At 42.1% G+C, this 21,719-nt stretch overlaps 1 protein-coding gene across 1 annotated transcript; it reads left to right on the forward strand.

The window, feature by feature from the left end:
* The first annotated feature begins 176 nt into the window (after positions 1 to 176).
* On the forward strand, positions 177 to 14,572 carry LOC114028515 (aflatoxin B1 aldehyde reductase member 3-like). The gene is made up of 7 exons (XM_027842784.1): positions 177 to 476; positions 4,054 to 4,241; positions 4,675 to 4,779; positions 5,199 to 5,295; positions 9,413 to 9,512; positions 10,878 to 11,007; positions 14,144 to 14,572. The coding sequence occupies exons 1-7, from the start codon at positions 260 to 262 to the stop codon at positions 14,303 to 14,305; spliced, it is 999 nt and encodes a 332-aa protein (XP_027698585.1). The 5' UTR covers positions 177 to 259; the 3' UTR covers positions 14,306 to 14,572.
* Positions 14,573 to 21,719: the final 7,147 nt, after the last annotated feature.

A 21,719-nucleotide genomic window follows, 5' to 3' on the forward strand; every position in this document is an offset into this window, starting at 1 on the left:
CTCCTCCGTTTTCTCCTCCTCCTCCGCCTCCGCATTCTCCTCTGTCCGGCTCTTTATAGACAGTCCCTGGGATCCGCGACCGCTCCGCCCTCCCCTCTCCTTACCAGCCTCCTGCGTGACGTCACGGGGCGGGGCCGGCGCCTCCAATGTGCTGGCAGCGCGCATAAAGATCCTCCTGCCCAGAGCCTCGAGCGCACAAGTGACTGCTCTGCCCTCCTGGCGCAAGTGTCTGCTCTGCTCTCCTAGCGCAGCCGCCGCGATGTCCTGGACAGCTCGGAATCAGGACCGTCCGGCCACCGTGCTGGGCGCGATGGAGATGGGCTGGCGCATGGACCAGGCATCCAGCGAGGCCGCCATTCAGACTTTCCTGGACCGCGGCTACCGCGAGGTGGACACGGCCCACTATTATGGCGAAGGCCAGTCTGAGAGTTTCTTGGGCAGCATGGACCTGGGGCTAAAGGACGGCAGCAAAGGAGGTAAGCCAGCCTCTGCCCAGCCCTCCAGGGTCTATGCCACCGAGTGAGATGCAACTTGAATCCCACCCACCCCAGACGTGGCAAGTGGGTCCTGACGTCGTGCAGCCTCGACTCTCCTTGATGCCGCAGTCTGAGGAGTGCACCTTTGGACGCTTGACCCGGCTCCGAGGCCGGTACAGGCCAGAACTCCTCATCTGGGCCTTGCATCCTCAGTCCTCTTGATCTGGGTTCTCAGTGCCCTCCCCTGCAGCCCCGCCAAAACATTTTGTTTTGGGTCCCCTGACACCTTTGCATCCCTAGCTTTCACCTGGCCAGTGGGTCCAAAGGCGTGCATTCTAATCTCCGAAAGAGGCTGCCTCCTCGCCTGAACAGTGTAATTAATCTCTGGCCTTACTGCCTCTCCAGAGTTAACCCTTGCCTCCCTCAATCAGCAGGTTCCCAAACACTCTGACTTCCCCTGGCGCCTACCTGGCGTCTTTTAAAGGACGCTTGTTCCCAAGGTGTCCCCAGCCCCATGACGGTCGGCCCGAGCAGTAACTAGATTCTCATCATAGTTACTCACTCTTTGGCTAGTAGCCTTCCTATGGGCTCCCTGCCCCCAAGCATGCCCCCGAATACTTCCTTCGAAGCCTGCCAGGCTGAGTTAAAGCTCCTGCCTAAGGAAAGGGAGGACACGTTGTTGACCTTGGGTGAAGCTTTGCACGTGGTTTCCTGCAAGTCAGGGAGAGGACTTTTTCAATTTTATCTGGCACTACTCAGAGACCAAGGAGTTTGAGAGGTGGGGTGGAGAGAGGGAATAGGTCTGTTCTGTCTCAAGGTTGTGATGCTACTTAGAGCCTCCATTGGGGCTGGAGGAGAGACTCAGGTAGAGTCTTCCCTTGCCACACTTCAGCAAAGTGAATGAGCCCCATTTATGGCCTTAGTCCTTCAGTGCCTGATCTCACCCCAGACTGCCTCCCTGAGTAGGTGATCTGCTGCTTTCTCAAATTTATAGAATGTAAGAGCTGGAAGAAACCTTAGAACCCAGATTGTTAGAACTCAAATAAACCTTAGAAAGTGGAATGTCAGGACTGAATGGGCTTAGAGATCACTTTTATCTCAACTCCCTATTTTACAGAGAGGGAAACTGAGGCCCAGAAATGGAAATGACTTCTCTAAGGCAACACACACAGTGAATGAACTGCAGAGTTGGGACAGGACTGGCAGCCCAGGGCTTCTTTCTTCCACATTGTCCCATTTGAGCATTACTTATTTCATCTTGGTGTCCAGGAGGAAGGAGGGTTTGGGGATTCAGTATTACAATTCAGGGCAGCCAGGTGGTGCAGTGGGTAGAGTACCAGGCCTGGAGTCGGGAAAACCTGAGTCAGATCTGGCCTCAGACACTTACTAGCAGCTGTGTGACCCGAGGCAAGTCACTTCACCCTGTTTACCTCAGTTTCCCTATCTGTCAAATAAGCTGGAGAAGGAAATGGCAAATCACTCCAGTATCTTTGCCAAGAAAACCTCAAATGAGGTCATGAAGGCTCAGACAGGACTGAAACGACTGGGCACACACATTATACATCTGTACGCTCTCAGATCCGAGCTCTGAACTTTCATTGTGACCTTAAGAAAGTACTTGAACTCTCTGGGTATAGAATCATCAATTGAGAGAAGCAAGGAACCTTAGAGGTCATCACATCACAACTCTCTCATTTTACAGATGAGGAAACTGAGACCCAAAAAGATTTTCCCCTTACCTGAAAAGCGACAGGTTTGGACTAAATGTCTAGAGGCCTTCCAGCTCTACACTTGTGTTCCCATGATCCCTGAATTATCTTTCCAGCTTCTTGCTAATCAGGGCCCTTTAACCACCATTCCTCTCCACCACCTCTTTCCCCACCCCCGCCCACCACTTAGGCTGGGTCCTATCCCCCAAATTGTAGTTGTAGCTGAAAACAAAGTTCCTAGCAGAACCCAATCTTTTTCTTTTTGTTTGTTTGTTTGGTTGGTTTTTTTAGGCATTTGGGGTTAAGTGACTTGCCCAGGGTCACACAGCTAGTAAGTGTTAAGTGTTTGGTCTAAGGTCGGATTTAAATTCAGGTCCTCCTGACTTCAGGACTGGTGCTCTACCCACTGCCCCACCTGTCTGCCCCATAAATTACATGTGTGTGTACTTTTTTTTGGGGGGGGTCAATTGGGGTTAAGTGACTTGCCCAGAGTCACACAGCTAGTAAGTGTCAAGTGTTTGGTTTGAGACCGAATTTGAACTCAGGTCCTCCTGACTTCAGGGCCAGTGCTCTATCCACTGCACCACCTAGCTGCCCTAGGACCCAATCTTTTTCCTGGCAGCTAAGAGAGGAAGGATAGAGTATGAAACTAAGTAGAGGAAACCAACTAAGTAGAGGAAACCACCTAAGTGATTGGACTGCCTTCCATGGGCAGCTAAGAATCAGGAAGACCTGAGTTGGAATCCAGCCTCAGCATTTACTAGTTTATAACCCTAGGCAAGTCACTTAGCCTCTGCTTGCCTCAGTTTCCTCAACTGTTAAATGGAGATAACAATAGCACCTACCTTCTAGGGTGGTTGTGAGGATCAAATCAGGCAATATCTGTAAAGCATCTGGCACACAGTAGGTACTTAATAATGCTTTGTGTCACACTAGGCAGGTGACTTAAGTCTGGGAGCTCAGTAACAGGTGTGACAAGTAAATTTAAAATGACACCTTATTGATTGGACTTAAACTTGACTTTTGTCCTCTTCTCCTGACTCCCTTGTCTCCAGATCCCCTCCCCCTCATTCATAGGAACACCAGATGTAGCATTTGAGATTAGAGATCATTTGACCCAACCAGCCTGCTCCTTCTAGGGGCTAGGAAACAGATTCAGTGAAGTGACTTGCCCAAGGTCACAGAGCTACTGAGCAATAAAATCCCTTATTTGACAGATGAGGAAATTGAGACCCACAGTGAGTAAGTGACTTGCCAGAGGCTGCACAGGTTGTCAGTGGCCCAGCCAGGATTTGCAGCTGAGCTCTCTCTCGACTTCAAATCCAGAATTCTTTCCTCTATGCCAGGCACACACACACACACACACACACACACACACACACACACACACACACACACACACACACACACACACACACCCCCACTCTCTCTTCCTTTCAGGAAAGCCCATGTTCAGGTGACCTGGATAAATCATTTTTCCTTGGTAGATTTTGGTATTATCCAAGGTAAGATAAGACATGTGAGCTGGATCGGGGGTTCTTAACCCTGGGGTTCTGGGATAGCTTTCAGACGATCTGTGACATTGGACAAAAAAAAAACAAAAACCTCATCTTTCTTTTCACCACCTTCTCACAGAAATGTGATATTAATTTCAATTATTTAAAAACATTATTCTGAGAATGGGTCCATGGGCTTTGCCAGATTGACATAGGGGTCCATGAAGGAAGGAAGCAAACAGGAATTTATTAAGTGCATACTATGAGCCAGGGACTGTTAAGCACTTGCAAATATTATATTGTAGAATTTTCTGTCTGTTGCTTGAATTGAATTGAATCTCAGCCACTCCTCCCACCTTCTTTCTCCCCAAGTGAAAATTGCTACCAAGGCCAATCCTTTGGATGGGAAGACCCTCGGGGCCAACAGTGTCCGGTCCCAGTTGGAGACCTCCCTGAAGCGGCTGCAGTGCCCCAGAATAGATCTCTTCTACCTGCATATGCCAGACCATAACACCCCAGTAGAGGAGACGCTGCAGGCCTGCAATGAGCTGCACAAGGAGGTGAGAGCAGAGGATGGTAAAGAGGGGACTAATTACGGTACAGAATGTCAGATCTGGAGAGACCTTAGTGAATCAATCAATCAGTCATTCATTCAAGATTACTAACCATGTGCCAGGCATTGTGCTAGAGCTGGAGATAATGAAACAGTCCCTACTCACAAAGACATTCTGATTATCTTTCCTACCTCTCTCCCTCCGTCCCTCTCTTTCCCCCCTCTTCCTCCCTTCTCCATCTCCCTCCCTCTCCCTTTCTCTCACCCTTTCCTTCTTCCTCTCCCCTCTTCCTCCCTTTTTCCCTTTCTCCCCTCCTCTCTCTCCATCCCTCTCTCTCCTCCCCCTCCTTCCTACCTTCCTCCCTCCCTCCCTTCTTTCTCTCTCCCCCTCCCCCTCCCCCTCCCCCTCCACTCCTTCTTTCTCTCTTTCTCCCCTGCAGGGTAAGTTTGTAGAGCTGGGCCTCTCCAACTACTCCTCCTGGGAAGTAGCTGAAATCTGCACCCTCTGCAAGAACAATGGCTGGGTCCTCCCCACGGTATACCAGGTGAGCAGCTGTCTGAGCCCGGGATGCTGCTGGACATCCTGCAGGCCGTTCTTGGTCATTAGGTTCAACGGCCCCATGGGCAGGGAACCTTTCTACCCTCAAGGTCAAAGGAGGGAGGGACTGCCCCCATGTGATACTGCTAGTAAATGGCCCAGCTGGGACTTGGGCTCTGACTCCCAGTGCTTTGGGGCAGAAAGAGCGCTGGCTTTGGAGATAGAAGACCTAGGTTCAAATCCTGACTCTGCCACTTCCTACCTAATGCCATCTCTGGGCTTCAGTTACCTCATCTGTAAAGTGAATGAGTTGGACTAGACCTCCAGCCAATGTGCCAACCTGGTGACCTCTCCTGACCTGGACTGGTTTGGGGGGTTCTCCCTTCCCTGAGCCTCCTCATCTGTGCTGTCCTCCCTCCCTCACAGGGCATGTACAATGCCATCACCAGGCAAGTGGAGACGGAGCTGTTCCCCTGCCTGCGTTGCTTTGGACTGCGGTTCTATGCCTTCAATCCTTTGGCTGGTATGAGGAAAGAGGGGGGAGGGACCCCAGAGTCTGTGGGGTAGGATAGTAGAATGAAGACATGAAGTCAAGAGATCTGGGTTCAAATCTGGGCTTTGATACTTGCTAGCTGTGTGTCCATGGGCAAATTGCACCCTCTCTCAGCCTCTCTGGCCAAATGGGGGAAATAATATTTATACTAACTACCTCATAGAGTTACCTCATTTTTTTAAAGATAAAGATTGCTCCAGAAATCTGAATTTATTGTGGCTTCCCTTATACCTACTAAGTCTCTATTCTAAGCTTAACTTGAAGAAGGTGGAGGAAGAGAGAGACAGTGTCCAAGGATGGTGGGGGGGTCTCAGTGGGATCAATTAGAAACAGGAGACAATAATTCACACATGAGTAACCTTGTGGGCCACATAGTAGTTTTCTTATATTTTTATTTATTTTGTTAAATATTCCCTCATTACATTTCATTCTGGTTTTGCCCCTTTGCCCTAGAAGAACTAGCTTTCTCCTCTTCCTGCCCTCCCAGTTCAGCCCCACTCCACCCCCAGTTCCGGAATTATGAACCAATGAACCCTGGCCATCATCCCAGGGCGGGTTTGACGTCCCCTGTTACCCCACTCAGCCTCTTATTCACTTTTGCCACCCAAATGCTTCTTCCAGGCCTGGTCTTTCATGTTGTTTCTCTGGTTAGAAAGTAAACTTTTTGAGAGCAGGGACTTTTTAAAAAATTAAATTAATTAATTTATTTTTAGTTTTCAACATTCACTTCCCTATGATTTTGAGTTTTAAATTTTCTCCCCTGCCCTCTCCTTCTCCCTACCCAAAATGGTGTGCAATCTGATATAGGCTTTACTTATACATTCATATTAAGCATATGTTCACATTAGTCATGATGTATAGAAGAATTAGAACTAATGGGAGGAACCATGAGAAAGAAGAAATAAAACAAAACAACAAAAGAAAAGAGAAAATAGTATGCTTCCATCTGCACTGAGACTCCATAGTACTTTCTCTGGATGTGGATAGCATTTTCCATCATGAGATTTGGAGTTGTCTTAAATCTTTGCATTGCTGAGAAGAGCTAAGTCCAACAAAGTCAGCCATTGCACAATGTAGCTATTACTATGTACAGTGTTCTCCTGGTTCTGCTCATTTCAGTGTGCATCAGTTCATGTCTTTCCAGGTTTTTATGAAGTCCACTTGCTCATCATTTTTTATAGCACAATAATATTCCGTTACATTCATATAATACAACTTGTTCAGACATTCCCCAATTGATGGGCATCCCCTCAGTTTCCAATTCTTTGCCACCACAGAAAGAGCTGCCATAAGTATTTTTGTACATGTGAGTCCTTTTCCTATTTTTATGATCTCTTTGGGATACAGACCTTATTTAGTGTTTTTAATAGGAATGAATGTTGTATTTTGTCAAATGCTTTTTCTGCATCTATTGAGATAATTATATGACTTCTGTTTTGTTGCTGATATGGTCAATTATGCTGATAGTTTTCCTAACAATGAACCAGCCCTGCATTCCTGGTATAAATCTTACCTGGTCATAGTGTATATTCCTCGAGATAAGCTGCTGTAATCACTTAGCTAATATTTTATTTAAAATTTTTGCATCTATATTCATTAGGGAAATTGGTCTATAATTTTTTTTCTCTGTTTTGGCTCTTCCCAATTTAGGTATCAGCACCATATTTGTATCATAAAAAGAATTTGGTAGGACTCCTTCTTCACTTATTTTTCCCAGATAGTTTGTATAGAATTAGTTGTTCTTTAAATTTTTGATAGAATTCACTTGTGAATCCATATCGCCCTGGAGATTTTTTCTTAGGGATTTCATCGATGGCTTGTTCAATTTCTTTTTCTGAAATGGGGTTAAGTATTTTATTTCCTCTTCTATTGATCTGGGCAATTTATATTTTTGTAAATATTCATCCATTTCATTAAGATTGTCCACTTTATTGGCATATAGTTGGGCAAAATAGATCCTAATTATGGTTTTGATTTCCTCTTCTTTGGTGGTAAATTCACCCTTTTCATTTTTTTTTTTTTTAGGCAATTGGGGTTAAGTGACTTGCCCAGGGTCACACAGCTAGTAAGTGTCAAGTGTTTGATCTGAGGCCAGATTTGAACTCAGGTCCTCCTGACTTCAGGGCCAGTGCTGTATCCACTGTGCCACCTTGCTGCCCCTCACCCTTTTCATTTTTGATGCTGGTAATTTAGTTTTCGTCTTTTTTTTTTTTAATCAAATTGACCAAAGGTTTATCTTTTTTATTGATTTTTCTTTTTTCATAAAACCAGCTCTTACTTTTATTTATTAGTTCAATAGTTTTCTTAATTTCAACTTTATTAATCTCTTCTCCTTTGGTTTTCAGAATTTCTAATTTCATATTTAATTGGAGATTTTTAATTTGTTCTTTTTCTAGCTTTTTTAGTTGCATGCCTAATTCATTGATCTCCTCTTTCTCTATTTTATTCATGTAAGCATTTAGAGATATAAAACTTCCCCTAAGAACAGCTTTTGCTGCATCTCATAAGTTTTGGTATGTTGTCTCATTATTGCCATTCTCTTGGATGAAGTTACTGATTGTTTCTATGATTTGTTGTTTGACCCACTGATTCTTTAGGATTAGATTATTTAGTTTCCAATTCATTTTTAGTCTGTCTTTCCATGACCCTTTATTACATGTAATTTTAATTGCATCATGATCTGAAAAGGATGCATTTAATATTTCTGCCTTTCTTCATTGGTTTATGAGGTTTTTATGCCTTAATGCATGGTCAGTTTTCATGTAGGTGCCATGTACTGCTGAGAAATAGGTATATTCCCTTCTATCTCCATTCAGTTTTCTCCAGAGGTCTACCCTATCTAACTTTTCTAAAATTCTATTCATCTCCTTAACTTCTTGTTTATTTTATGGTTAGATTCATCTAGTTCTGAGAGGGGAAGGTTGAGGTCTCCCACTAGTATAATTTTGTTGTCTATTTCTTCCTGTAACTTCCTTAACTTCTACTCTAAGAATTTGGTTGCTATACCACTTGCTTTATATGTTTAGTGATGATATTACTTCATTGTATATAGTACCTTTTAGGAGGATGTAGTTTTCTTCCTTATCTCTTTTAATTAGATCTCCTTTTGCATTTGCTTTGTCTGAGATCAGGATTGCTCATCCTGCTTTTTTTTTACTTCAGCTGAAGCATAATATATTCTAATCCAGTCTTTTACCTTTACTTTACTCTATGTGTATCCCTCTGCTTCAAATGTGTTTCTTGTAAGCAACATATTATAGGATTATGGTTTTTAATCTACTCTACTATCCAATTCCATTTTACGGGAGAATTCATCCAATTCACATGCACAGTTATGATTACTATCTGTGTCTTTCTCTCCATCCTATTTTCCCTCCTATTTATGATTTTTTCTCTTTCTCCCTTTCCCTCCTCATTAGAATTTTGCTTTTGACCACCACCTCCCTCAATCTGCCCTCCCCTCTATCAGCACCCTCCCTTTTCTTTCTCTTTTCCCCTCCTTCTTCCTATATAAGGTAAGTTACATTTCTACACCTAATTGAGTATATTATTCCCTCTTTGAGCCAAATCTGATGAAAGTAAGGTCCAAACAATGCTCATCTCCTTCCCTTCTTTCCCTCTATTCTAATAGGCCTTTGCACCTCTTAATGTGATGTAATTTACCCTTTTCTACCTCTTCTTTTCTTCTTCTTCTCCCAGTACAATTCCTTTTCACCACTTAATTAGATTTTTTATCATCCCATCAAAGTCAATTGATACCCACACCTTCTGTCTATATATACTCCTTCTAAATGTCATAATATACAGTTCTCAAGAGTTACAAGTATCATCTTCCCATGTAGGAATGTAAACAGTTGGGCAGGGACTTTTTTTTTTTTTTTTGCCTTTTTATCTGCACTTATAGCACTTAGCTTTGACTACTTTGCAATAGTTTAATAATGTTTAGTACGTGCTTTTTCATTCATTCTGCTTCTTTCTGGATTGTTGTCAAGTTGAAAAGTGAGACCCCAGCCTCATGTAGCCTTTTTCCTTTTACTGAGCTCTAAGTCCATGTGGGTATCCTTAGCCCTATCTGTCCTTTCCACAGGTGGTCTCCTGACTGGCAAATACAACTATGAAGATGAGGATGAAAATCAGCCAATAGGTCGATTCTTTGGGAGGAATTTATCTGAGATCTACCGGAATCGGTGAGCTGCATGTGAGTGGGTCAGAGATGGGAGAATGTTCTGATCCCTCCCAGATCCTTGAGTCCTCTTTCCTGTGGGTTTTGACCATCTTAAACTGTCCTGACTCCGGTGGTCCTGGCTTCTGTGCGATTGGTTATAGGATTGTAGTAGGGAGAAGAATTTAGAAGTCACCTCCCTCTTTTTACATATTGAGAAACTGAGGCACAGAGAGATGAAGAGACTGACTGTCACAGAGCTAGTTGGCAGCTAGCCCTCACATGTGAGCCTGAGTCTTCTGGCTCCAAATGCATTGTTCATTCTGCCATACCAATCTCCCCTTGAGATCTCTCTTGCCTCTCTGAGCTCACCTTCATGGCCAGAATTGCAGGAATTGAGCCTGGAATTAGGAGTCCCTAGTGCTTAATCAGAACTTCACATCTTGCCTTAGAGATGACTTGCTTATCAGATGGTGAAAAAAAAATGCTGACCTGGAAATCTAGGTCTGTTTTCATCATTAAGTAGCTCTAGGACCTTGGATGAGGCATCATCTCTGAGTCTTCCTTTCCCCATCTGTAAAATGGGTATGAGCCTTTGGCCCACCTCTCAGAAAACCATCTCATATCTCAGAGTTAGAAGGACCTTTGAGAGCATCTGGTCCAACTCGAACATGAACAAGAGCCCCCTTGAAACCATCCCTGAGAAGCTCAAGCAGCCCCTTACCCTTTTGGGCCCCTCTCATTATGAGGAAGGGTTTCCTGACACTGAGACAAAATTGACCTATTTGGAACCGTCCACAGGACAGGCCCTCACATGTATGACAGGTGCCCTTCTGCCTTCCCAACTGCCCCCAAGTTTAGACCAAGCAGCCCCAGTTCCCTAAACCCTTCTTTGAGTGTCTGCCATGGCCTGGAGGGGCCTCACCTTCCTCTGGACTCTCTCAGTGTCCTTCCCAGAATGTGGCAGCCAGTCCTAAAATGGGCCCTCGTAGAGTGCCACATGGGATGAGATGGGTGATTATGGGAATACGTGACCCCAGAGGAATGAAGGGCTCAGATAACGTGTGCCCACGGCCTCCGTCTCGCACTCATGAATCGTTCATGGGGTGGTAGCTGAGCATAAACAAAGGTCACTTTGGGTGCTTTGGGATCCTCACTGGGGAGGTGCAGCCCCACTTGGAGGTTTGCAGTGGACAGTACCTGTGGTCACCCAGCAAGTAGTGGCTGGTGGAGCCAGGACTGTAACTTGGCCTGGGCTGCCTAACTCTGTCAGGGCTCCTGTGATTGGGAGCCTGGGTTCTCTGCCAAGGTGAGCCCCCACACAGGCCCTGCTGAGGCCAGCCTGGGGGGCACTGACCACTGAACTTCCCTCTCTGCCCATTCAACACAGCTACTGGAAGAAACATCACTTTAAAGCCATTGATCTTGTGAAGAAAGCCCTGGTGGCATGTTATGGGGCCAACCCTCCCAGTATGACCTCAGCAGCCCTCAGGTGGATGTACCATCACTCCCAGCTCCAGGTAATGCCCCAGGGGCCCCAGGAACCCACCCGTCCCCAGGGGTCTTGAGCCCTTTAGGAGGTTGGGCCCATTCTCAGCTTTGGCATTATTTCGAGGACATGTCCTTTCCTTCATAGAAATGTCTCTGTTCACTTTTTCTGGCCCTTGATCCAATGGGCTTTTTAGCAAAATTGGATAAATATTGTTTGAACACAACTGGTTAATGACACTACAAAGCATACTTCCTGAAACTCCTACTTGGATAAGGGATTCTTTTGTAATTTACACTTTGTACACAAAAGCTCTCTCTCGACCTACTGGTTCAGTTTTCTTCATTCTGAAGGGGAAGGAATCAAACATTTATAAGGCACCTACTGTGTGCCAGATGCTGTGCTGGGCACTGTTCAAATATTCTCTCATTTGTAATAACCCTGGGAGTTTGGTGCTATTCTTATCCTCATTTGACCTTTGGGGAAACTGAGGCAGGCAGCAGTGAAGTGACTTGTCCAGGGTCACACAGCTTCTAAGTATAAGGTCTTCCTGAGTTCAGACCAAGTACTTTATCCTCTGGGCCATGGAACTGCTTCTGAAAATCACCTTAGAGTCTTCCCACATGCCTTTGATTTTTTTCTATTTATCTATACCTTCCTTCAACCATAATGACCCATGACAGTGGCTGGTCAGAGTGGATAGAGAGCTGGCCTCACAGTCAGGAAGGCTTGTGTCCAAGGCCCATATCAGGCCTAGGACGCAGCCTTTCTAGCTAGGTAGGAGTTGTCTGAGGTTGTTCATCTCGCTGGTGCTGACTTGGAGAGCCCAGGGCTCTCTGTGGCACAAGGCAAAGAGAAAGCCTTCCTTGACCTAACTTTCCTGTTTCTGGGCCAGAGCAGAGGAGTGTCCCTCTTCCTCTGGCCCCCATTGCTTTCCTTCCAAAACTTTAGACATTTCCATCTTAGGCTTTGATGATAAATCTGAGAGGCAGCTAGATTGGCACAAAGGATAGGGCATTGGACTGGGAGTTGGGAAGACTTGAGTTTAAATCCAACCTCAGACTTATTAGCAGTGTGACCCTGGGCAAGTCACTACACCTCTGTCTGCCTTGGTTTCCTCTTCTCTAAAATGAGGATAATAATATCCCCTACCTCCTAGCGTTGTTGCCATATCAGATGAGATACCATGGGTAAAGTGCTGTGAAGACCTTAAGGTGCTCTATAAATGTGAGATAATATTATAGTTCTGATCCAACTAGATTATAAACCTGTAAAGAGGGATACTGGGTCTGTAAGCCTTCTGTGTTCCTGAAAGGTTTGCTGGGACGCTGAGAATACCGAAGAGGTGTCTCCTGCAGTGCATTCACATACCCAAGCCTTCTCTGAGTCAAGTGGCAAAAAGTTTATTGATGCCAATAGAAGCGGGAAAGAGTCCTTAGGGAACCTATGAGCTAGTGAGGATGGTGCTGGGGCTTATATGGGAAAGGGACAAGGATGCTAATTAGGTAATCTAGGGACTTCAAGGGATATATCAGGGGTCCAGGTGTCTTTGGGAGCAGGCGCCTATAATCTATGGATGGGAAGATGCAGGCAGTCTGCAGAGATAACTTTGTTGATATCAGGCATTGAGGGAGAAAAGAGTTTTTTTGGTTTAGCTGCCAGAGGCGTTGACCTTGGGGATCTGGCACAAGGGACAGTCCTTGGGCCAGCCAGGGACAAAAATCCTTGGGCCAGGCACCCCTGTGTCTGTTCTGATAAGAGAATGTGTTCAGCAACAAGAGAAAATTTTCTCACAGGGCAGGAGCCTGCTGTGAAATTGGGAGGCTTCCAGAGACATGATCTTAGGGTTTTTTATGGGGTCCAGGTGCCACCATGCCATCATGCCCTCAGCACAGAACCCACTGTCATGCACATAGCAGGCAGTCAGCAAATGATGATTCAGTCCGAGCATCGTTTGGAGGTTAAATGAGAGTAGAAAGTGTGTTGAGTTTCCGTGCAGAGAACCTCAGTGCGGACCCTGGCTCCACCTCCTCCACATCTCTGGCCTGTGGCAAATCACTTCAGCTCTCTCAAACTCAGTTCACTTGTACGGAGGGAGGAGGACGGGCTTCATGGTCTCTGAGGTCCTTTGTAGCTGTTTGTGTGTGATTCTGGACACTACCCACTACGGTAGGAACAAGGTGAAGTGTGTGGTGTTGGGGGAGATGTTTGGGGATGGCTTTGGAGCTGCCATGTTCCCTGGTGAATTCCCTCCCCTTCTGGTTCATTTTTTGGGTTCATTTCTTGCTGTCCAAGTTACAAAGAAGACTCACCCACTATGGGCTGGAAACTGCCTCCTTCTGGGTTTGCAAAATAGTCCCTGGGCATGGAGGGGGGCCCACTGGGATTGTCTGGTTGTTGCTACTCACTGGTTGCTCTACCATCTCCTTGTATGGCTGTACTTTTGAGTTCTATTCAGCGAGCATCGATAGGGCACCTGCTGCATGCCAGGCACTGCTTGAGGCCCTAAGAATTCAGACACACAAGGGAACAATATTCCCTGCCTTCCAGGAGTTGCATCTAATGAAGGGTAGGATGCATAGATGAGTAACCTCATGATCATGTGAGCATGAGAAAGCAGTAACAGTTAAGAAGAGCAGGGCAGGCTTTCAGGAGGAGGCAGTATTGGTGCTGAGCCTGGAAGGAAGCTGATGATGCTAGGAGGTGGAAGGGAGACTATTCCAGACATGCTACATGACCAAGCAAAGGCAAGAGGGATGAGAGATGAAAATCAGGTTGGGAAATACAAAACCATCCAGTTTGGTGGGAAGTGTGGAATAATGAGATGTATGTCTGGAAAATAAGGTCAGATCATCTTGAGCACAAGCCTCCTTGGTTACATGCTGAAGCCTACTTATGCCCACCTTGTGTCTTACCGTGGGTGGGGTGGGGGGAAAGGGGGAAAGGCCAGCAATGGCGGGGGGGAGGGGGGGAGGGTCTTCATAGATTGTGGTCTACCATTAGTAACCCCAGAGCAGCAATGGGAGAATATTGGTGCTAATGAGATGATAGACTTTTGTGTCTGGAGGAGATACTAACAGTAAGACGTTCCTTGCCTTTGTGACTCTTCCAGTCATAAGGATATGCAACCTGCACACATAGTTGCTTTCTCCCTCCTCTCCTGACAGGGTGCCTGTGGAGATGCCATTATCCTGGGCATGACCAGCCTGGAACAGCTGCAGCAGAACCTGGCAGCAGCAGAGGAGGGCCCTCTGGAGCCTGGGGTGGTGAAGGCCTTTGACGAAGCCTGGAACCTCGTCACCCACAAATGTCCCAACTATTTCCGCTAGCTCCAGCCATGGTGGTGGAGAGAGGCCCCCTCACTGATGCTGGCTATCCCCATGCTCTCGGCCCCATCAGCCAGCCTTTGCCTTAACCTGCTGTAGCCTGAGCTCTGTCTTCCAAATTGTCCCTGTTCTCTGAATCCATGGTTTTCTAGCCTCCTTCCTGGATGTGAGACCTCTGGCTGCCTGCCCTGTTGCTCCTACTGTTGAGAAGGGTGAGGGCCAAGACCAGCTCTGTCCTGTCCTGTTGGAATAAAAGCAAGTTTTGCACAAGAGAGTGTCCTGGAGTGAATTATGAGCAGGGCTCTTCTGGGGCCTGGGGTTGGTTGGGTCCTTGGTGGGATGGTGTCTAAGAACTTGAGATGAGGATTTCCCTATGTAGTCAAGGAATTGGTCTGATTCAGGTAGCTTCACAACTTATTCAAGGCTCCCCCAGATGCATACCTGCACACCCTGTAAAATGCTCTATAAATTAGTAATTATTATTCAGCTCCCTGGGGCTCAATGTCCTCATCTGTTGAATGGGGATACTCTAGGTATTATCTTGCTCAGAAGAGGAATAAATACCAATTTATATATAACATACAACCCTTAACATGCTACAGAAAAATGGCAGTGATAACAGCTGATGTTCATAAAGGGCTTTGTTCAACTTGCATTTCTGGTAGAATATAAGCTCCTTGAGGGCAGGAACTGTCTCACTTTGGGGTTTCACAGGATCATATCTTTACAGCTGGAAGGGACCTCAGAAGCATCCAAACTCCCTACTTTTCTAATGAGGAAGCCAAGGCCTGCAGATGTAAAGTAATCATCCCAAATAAACATCGGAAGTGAGATTTTAACTCAGGTACTCCTACTACTGAACCAGTGCTCTGTCAACACCTATCACAAGCCTTGTACATAGCAGGGGCTTAATAAATGCTTATTGGTGGATTGACAGACCTTGTGTCATTTATTGTTGTTGTTCTGTCCAGAACTGAGATGCCATCATTATGAACAATTCTTAGAGTAGAATATACATTCCACCAATTCTGGGGACAAAATACTAACTTAAAAGAGGAAAGAATCATAAATCTTTAAAACAAACATATCAGTTCTAAAGACACAAATAGAAGAAACCATAAACCTAACTCATAACTTTTAAGTGTGAATGGACTAAATATTCCAATAAAAAGAAAGAGGGTGGCAGACTGGACAATAAAAGAAAACCCTTCCTTCCCAAAACTCTGTTATTGACCAGAAACAAATGAAAACCAAAGACTTGTATAGGAGCTAAATGAGAAGATGGAACAAAACAGAGTATGCATCAGGTGAAGCAAAAAAGCAAATGCTGGAATTATGCTATTCCACAAAGCAAAAGTAAATATTCACAATATCATTACAGTCAAACAAGGACATTAAATTATATTTAAAGGAAACATAGACATCAAACCACTATCCATATTAAATTTATATGCACTAAGTCACATACCATCTAAATTCATAAAGGAAAAATTAATTGAATTTTTAAAAAGATACTAATAATAACAGTAATAGTAGGAGACTTTGATGTTCCTTTCTGAGCTGTGCAAATCTAAGAAATATAAATAAAAGAAAAAATAATGTATAAAATGAACAAATTATAGCTAAAAGATTTATAACATTTCCTAAATGGAACCACTATTTCTGAGCACTAGATGGCATTTTTTTTACAAGAAAGTAAGAAAGAAATTTCAAATAGATATAATACTAAAAACATTTACAGACCATAATACAATAAACATAGTAATCAACTGAGGAAGCACAACCAAAAAACACTGAGGCAAAATTGGGACAATAATGAATCCTAAATAACAAATAGCTCAGAGAACAAATCATAGAAACAATAATTATGCAAGATAATGACAGTGATGAGACAACACACCAAAATTTCTTAGATGCATTTCTTGAATGATTTATGTACTGGAAATAGAAAGCAATATGCTTTCTCACCTATTCATAGCACCTTTAAAAAAGTGGATTGTGTTTGCACATGTATAACCTATGTCAAATTGCTTCCTGTCTTAGAGGGGGGAGGGAAGGAAGGAAAGGAGAAAATTTGGAACTCAAAAAGTTTTTTGGAATAGTATTTTGTTTTTTCGAATTACATGTAAAGATAGTTTTCTACATTCGTTTTTATGAGATTTTTCAGTTCCAAATTTTTTCTCCCTCCCTTGCACTCCCCCTCCCCAAGACAGCAAGCTATCTGATAGGTTATACATGTACAATCATGTAAACATATTGCCACATTAGTCAAGTTATGAAAGAAGAAACAGAACCAAAGAGAAAAACCACAAACAAAAAAAGTGAAAATAGTATGCTTTGATCTGCATTCAGACTCCCTAGTTGTTTCTCTTGATGTGGATAGCATTTTCTGTCACGAGTCTCATGGAATTGTCTTGGATCACTGTATTTCTGAGAAGAATTATGTCTATCACAGTGGATCATTGCACAATGTTGCTGTTACTGTGGAACTCAATATTTGAAAAAAAGAAAAAGGAATGTTAAAAATTGCCTTCATGTGTAATTGGGGAAAAAATAGAATGGAAAATATTGAATATAGCCCTCACTGACCACAATACAATAAATGCATAGACAGTCATGGACTTTAAAGTAAGAAATCAAACTGAAATGGAGACCAAATAATTTACTTCTACAGAACAAAAAAGATAATTTCATAATTTGACAAAATGTCAATAATGAAAAAGCATAATAAAACTTTGAGTTGTAGCCAAACAAGATATTTAGGGGATATCTAGAAACACTTCTATCAACAAAAAAAAGAACACATCCATAAACTGGCCATGCAACAATAAAAACAAAAACCTAGAGAAGGCCAATTAAATTCTGAAAACTGAAGAGAAACAAAATTTTTTTTTAAAAAAAACTATTGAATTGTTAAATAAAGTGAGGGATTTGTTTAGCAAAAAATTAATAAATATAGATAAGTGATTGCTAAAAAAAATCAGTGCTACTATCAAAAATGAAAAAGGAGAAATAAAAGAAAGCATCAAAACATTTTTTGCTCATTAATATGTCAACAGATAAATGAAATGGATGAATATTTACAAAAATATATAACAACTAAATTAACAGACTAAGAAACAGAAAATTCAAATTACTCAATCTCAGAAAAAGGAAATTGAATAAATCAAAAAGTAAATTCCAAAGGAAAGATCTCCAGGACTAGATGGTTTTCAAAGTGAATTCAATGAAACATTAAAAGAATAATGAATTCCAATATTGTATCAACTATTTGCAAAAACAGGGAGAAAAAGGATCCTACCAAACTCCTTCCATGAGACAAATATGGTCCTGATGCCCAAACCAGGGAGAGAAAAAACAGGAAAAAACCAACTATAGACCAATGTCTTCAACAGATACTGATTCAAAAATATTCAATAAAGTGCTAACAAAGAGTCTACAGCAACATATTTAAAACATTATATAACATGATCCTATTGGATTTACAGCATTTATGCAGGCTTGATATTAAGAAAACTAAAAACATGATAGATAATATTAATAAGAAAAAAATTAAAATCACATGATTACCAAGATGCAGAAAAAGCTTTTGACAAAATAATACCACTTGATGTTAAAAAAATTAAAAAGCATAGGAATAAAAGACATGTACTATTTCTTATAAATAGTAGTTATCTAAAACCAAGAGCAAAGATTATCAGTGTTGTGATTGGAATTTAACAAAAGGGCAAACTGAAGCAGATCTCTGAGCAAGATAACATTTATTAGCAGGGGCATGCCACCTGTCAATAAATGGGGTCAATGTATTGCCTCTATTAATGACAAAGACCCCAGTAAAGGACAGTTCCCCTTATATAGGTTTTGGGGAGGACAGAACAAAGAACAGAACAGGGTAGATGACATCATGGGATTAAAGACAACAGGATTGGTTACAGAGATGGCGCTCAGGGAACAAGATTGGTTGGAAGTTTGGTAATGGGAGCTAGTGATGACACCCCCCCCCCCCCCCCCACCCCCGTTCTCTCATGAGACTAAGAGGTGCTCATTGTCTGAGGGCAGGTGTGAGATAGTGGCTCAGACTTTTTGCACAGGAAACCAGACATCCTTGAAGGATAGCTGGGTGAATTAAAGATATCAGGTCCAAACTCCTTTTCTGTTCACACATATTCTCTAAAACCAGTTAAATTCCTTGAGTGGGAGAGCTGGATTTTTTCATCTTAACCTACTGCAGGCCAGTTGAATTCTTAACCAAGTTCACAGACAAAGAAATGTGATTTAAACAGTTACAGGACAAAATCAATTACTTGTAAATAGTGTCAATAAATAAATTAGAACAGATCAATTTTAAACTTCTCATCAGCAATGAAGAAATACTAGAATCCTTTCCAGTAAAATAAGAAATAAAGCAAAGATGTCCATTGTTTCCATGATGTTTTATATCATACCGGCTGTGACAGTTATAGCAATGATATATGAAAATAAATTGAGGGAATAAGCATAGACAAAGAAGAACTAAAGTTATTGATTTCTGCAGATTATATGATGTTTCACTTAGAAAATCCTAGAGATTGAACTAAAAAAAGTTCACTGAAATAGTAACTTCAAAAAAGTAGCAGGACCTAAAATGAATCCACATAAATAATCAGATTTCCTGTATATTATCAACGAAACCCATAAGAAAGAGACAGAGTGATTCCATTCTATTTGGTTACAGAATTTAAAAAATATTCAGAAGTCCACCTACCAAGGAAGAAAGAGAATTATAAAAATATAACAACAAACCATTCTTTACAGAAATACAGTGGATCAGCCTGCCAATATAATAAAAATGACAATATTATCAAGTTAATTTATTCAGTGCCATCCCAATCAATGGGTTAATTTATAAAATGATAAAAAATAATAACAACACTCATTTGAAGGAAAAAAATCATATTACATTCATATCTAGGAAGTTAGAAAAAGCAGGGATGAGGAAGAAATAGCATTTCCAGAAGACAAACTGTTTTATAAAGCAATAATCAAAAAATTAATTGGTACTGGCTAGAAAGAAATAGAAAATTCATCAGTGAAATATATTACATGAATAAAACTTAGATGAACATAGTAATGATAAATTGTTAAACCCAAGTATCCAAACGACTGGAATAAGGACTTGCTATTTGACAAAACTGCAGGGAAAACTGGAAAGCAGGTTCGCAGAAATGCAATTTAAATCAGCATATCACACCATATACTATAGTTACCTACAAATGGACACAGGACTACTAGTGATGTGCAAATCAACTGAGATAAAGAAAAATACTTAAATGTGTTGACATACAATAAACTTAAAGATTTTTTACACCTTTGAAAATTTTAAATATGTATTATGTCCCTCTTTTGCTGCAAACACTTGTTCTCCATGATTAAACTTGGAGCTTACAAGACTTTTGACACTAATTTTTCATCTTGAAACTATACTTTTATCACATTGTATAGTAAGCATACTTTTGATGGACAGTACTTTTTTTTTTTCCAAGTCTAGCTTTGTTGATAGATAACCCATAGATTTTCACTGGGGATTTAAATCAGGTGAGTTTCCAGGTCATTGAAGAATGCTTATCTCCATCTCTTGGATAAATGTTTTAACCTTCTGTGATGTGTGGCATAGTGTAAGGTATTTTGCAGCATTTCTGCCTCAGACACATAGGAGCTGTGTGATCGTAAGCATGTCACCTAAATTCTCTGAGTACCAGTTTCCTCATCTGTAAAATGGCATTAATAATATTACATTATTATAACATAATAATGTTGGAGTTGTTGGACGGACCAAAGGAGATAATGTTTAGGTAAAGTACTTGGCAAATTTCAAAGCACTATCAAAATGTTCTTCAAAAGGCCTGAATTGGCTTCAGCCATTCCTTTTTGGTGGTCCTCTGCTCATACTGTGATTCCTTCACAGACAGTGACTGGTAAGAGACAAAGTTCTAAGAGGAAAGGCTCTGGGCCCTTCCCTCCAAGGCCAATATCTGTCCCCATGAAAATGGACCTTGGTGCTTTGTCTCAGTATTTATTCTGTTTTAGGTGAAGGAGATGAATCTAGAGGCTCTGACCTTGTGGGTATGGAAAGGTCAGGAGACCAAGGCTCCAGGAATCTGGAGTCTACAAGCTGGAGTCTATGCCAGGTTTTAGAGCCAGTCTACCACTGCTGTCCTGAGAGTCAAGGAAAGACCATAAGGTCCAATGGTACCTGAAATAAAGAATCACCCTTCAGTCAAGCCTCATCTAGATGGCAACTTGATGGGACCAATGCTATGTAGAAATGCTTGTTTGATACACAACCTGTAACAACACTATAGATATCATATCATACCATACCACAAACAAATTAGAGAAACAAAGAAGGAGATTCTTTTCATACAATCATGGATAGGGAAAGAGTTCTTGACCAAACTGTGGAGAGAGAGACTCACAGGACATAAAAAAGAGAATTTTGATTATATTAAATTAAAAAGTTTTTCCACAAACAAAAGCAATGAAACCAAAATTAAAAGGAAAGCACAAAATTGGGAGAAAAGTTACAGAAAATTTTGCTGATAAAAATCTCATTTCTCAAACATATAGAGAACTGAGCTAAACTGGATTATAAGTAATTTTCCAATTGTTAAATGGTCAAATGCTCTAAATCACTAAAAATTAGAGAAATGGAAATTAAAACAACTCTGACATACCACCTCACACATATCAGATTAGCTAACCGTGACAGAAAAGGAAAATGACACATGTTGGAGGGGCTGTGGCAAAATAGGTACACTAATGCCTTTTGGTGGAGTTGGGAACTGATCCAACCATTCTGGAAAACAATTTGAAACTATGCCCAAAGGACTATAAAACTGTGCACACACTTTGACTCAGCAATACTACTACTAGGTCTATATCACAAAGAGAACAAAGAAAAAGCAAGGGGACTCATATGTACAAAAATATTTATAAAAGCTCTTTTTATCGTGGCAAAGAATTGGAAATTGAGGGTATACCCATCCACTGGGGAATAGCTGAACAATTTGTGGTATATGAATGTAATGGAATATTATTATTCCATAAAAAATAGTGAACAGGCTGATTTCAGAAAAACCAGGCAAGACTTACATGAACTAATGCTGAGGGAAGTAAGCAGAACCAAGAGAACATTGTACATAGTAACAGCAACATCGTATGACGATTGACTTTATTACACTTAGCTCCTCTCAGCAATGTAATGATCTAAGACAATTCCAAAAGACTCACAATGGAAAACTCTATCCACATCAGAGAGAGAATTGTAAAGTCTAAATGCAAATCAAAGCGTACTACTTTCTCTTTTTTTGTTTGTTTTTTCTTTCTTGTGGTTTTTCCCTTTTGTTCTGATATTTCTTTCACAACATGACTGATGTGG

Source organism: Vombatus ursinus, unplaced genomic scaffold, assembly GCF_900497805.2.
Source record: "Vombatus ursinus unplaced genomic scaffold, bare-nosed wombat genome assembly UNPS02014884.1, whole genome shotgun sequence".
NCBI classification, from domain to species: domain Eukaryota; kingdom Metazoa; phylum Chordata; class Mammalia; order Diprotodontia; family Vombatidae; genus Vombatus; species Vombatus ursinus.

Excerpts from the sequence above, each read along its gene's own strand:
- LOC114028515 (XM_027842784.1), top strand. The coding sequence starts at position 260 with ATGTCCTGGACAGCTCGGAATCAGGACCGTCCGGCCACCGTGCTGGGC. Across the intron at positions 4,780-5,198 it reads TCCTCCCCACGGTATACCAG|GGCATGTACAATGCCATCAC; the intron begins GTGAGCAGCTGT and ends CCTCCCTCACAG. Across the intron at positions 9,513-10,877 it reads TCTGAGATCTACCGGAATCG|CTACTGGAAGAAACATCACT; the intron begins GTGAGCTGCATG and ends CATTCAACACAG.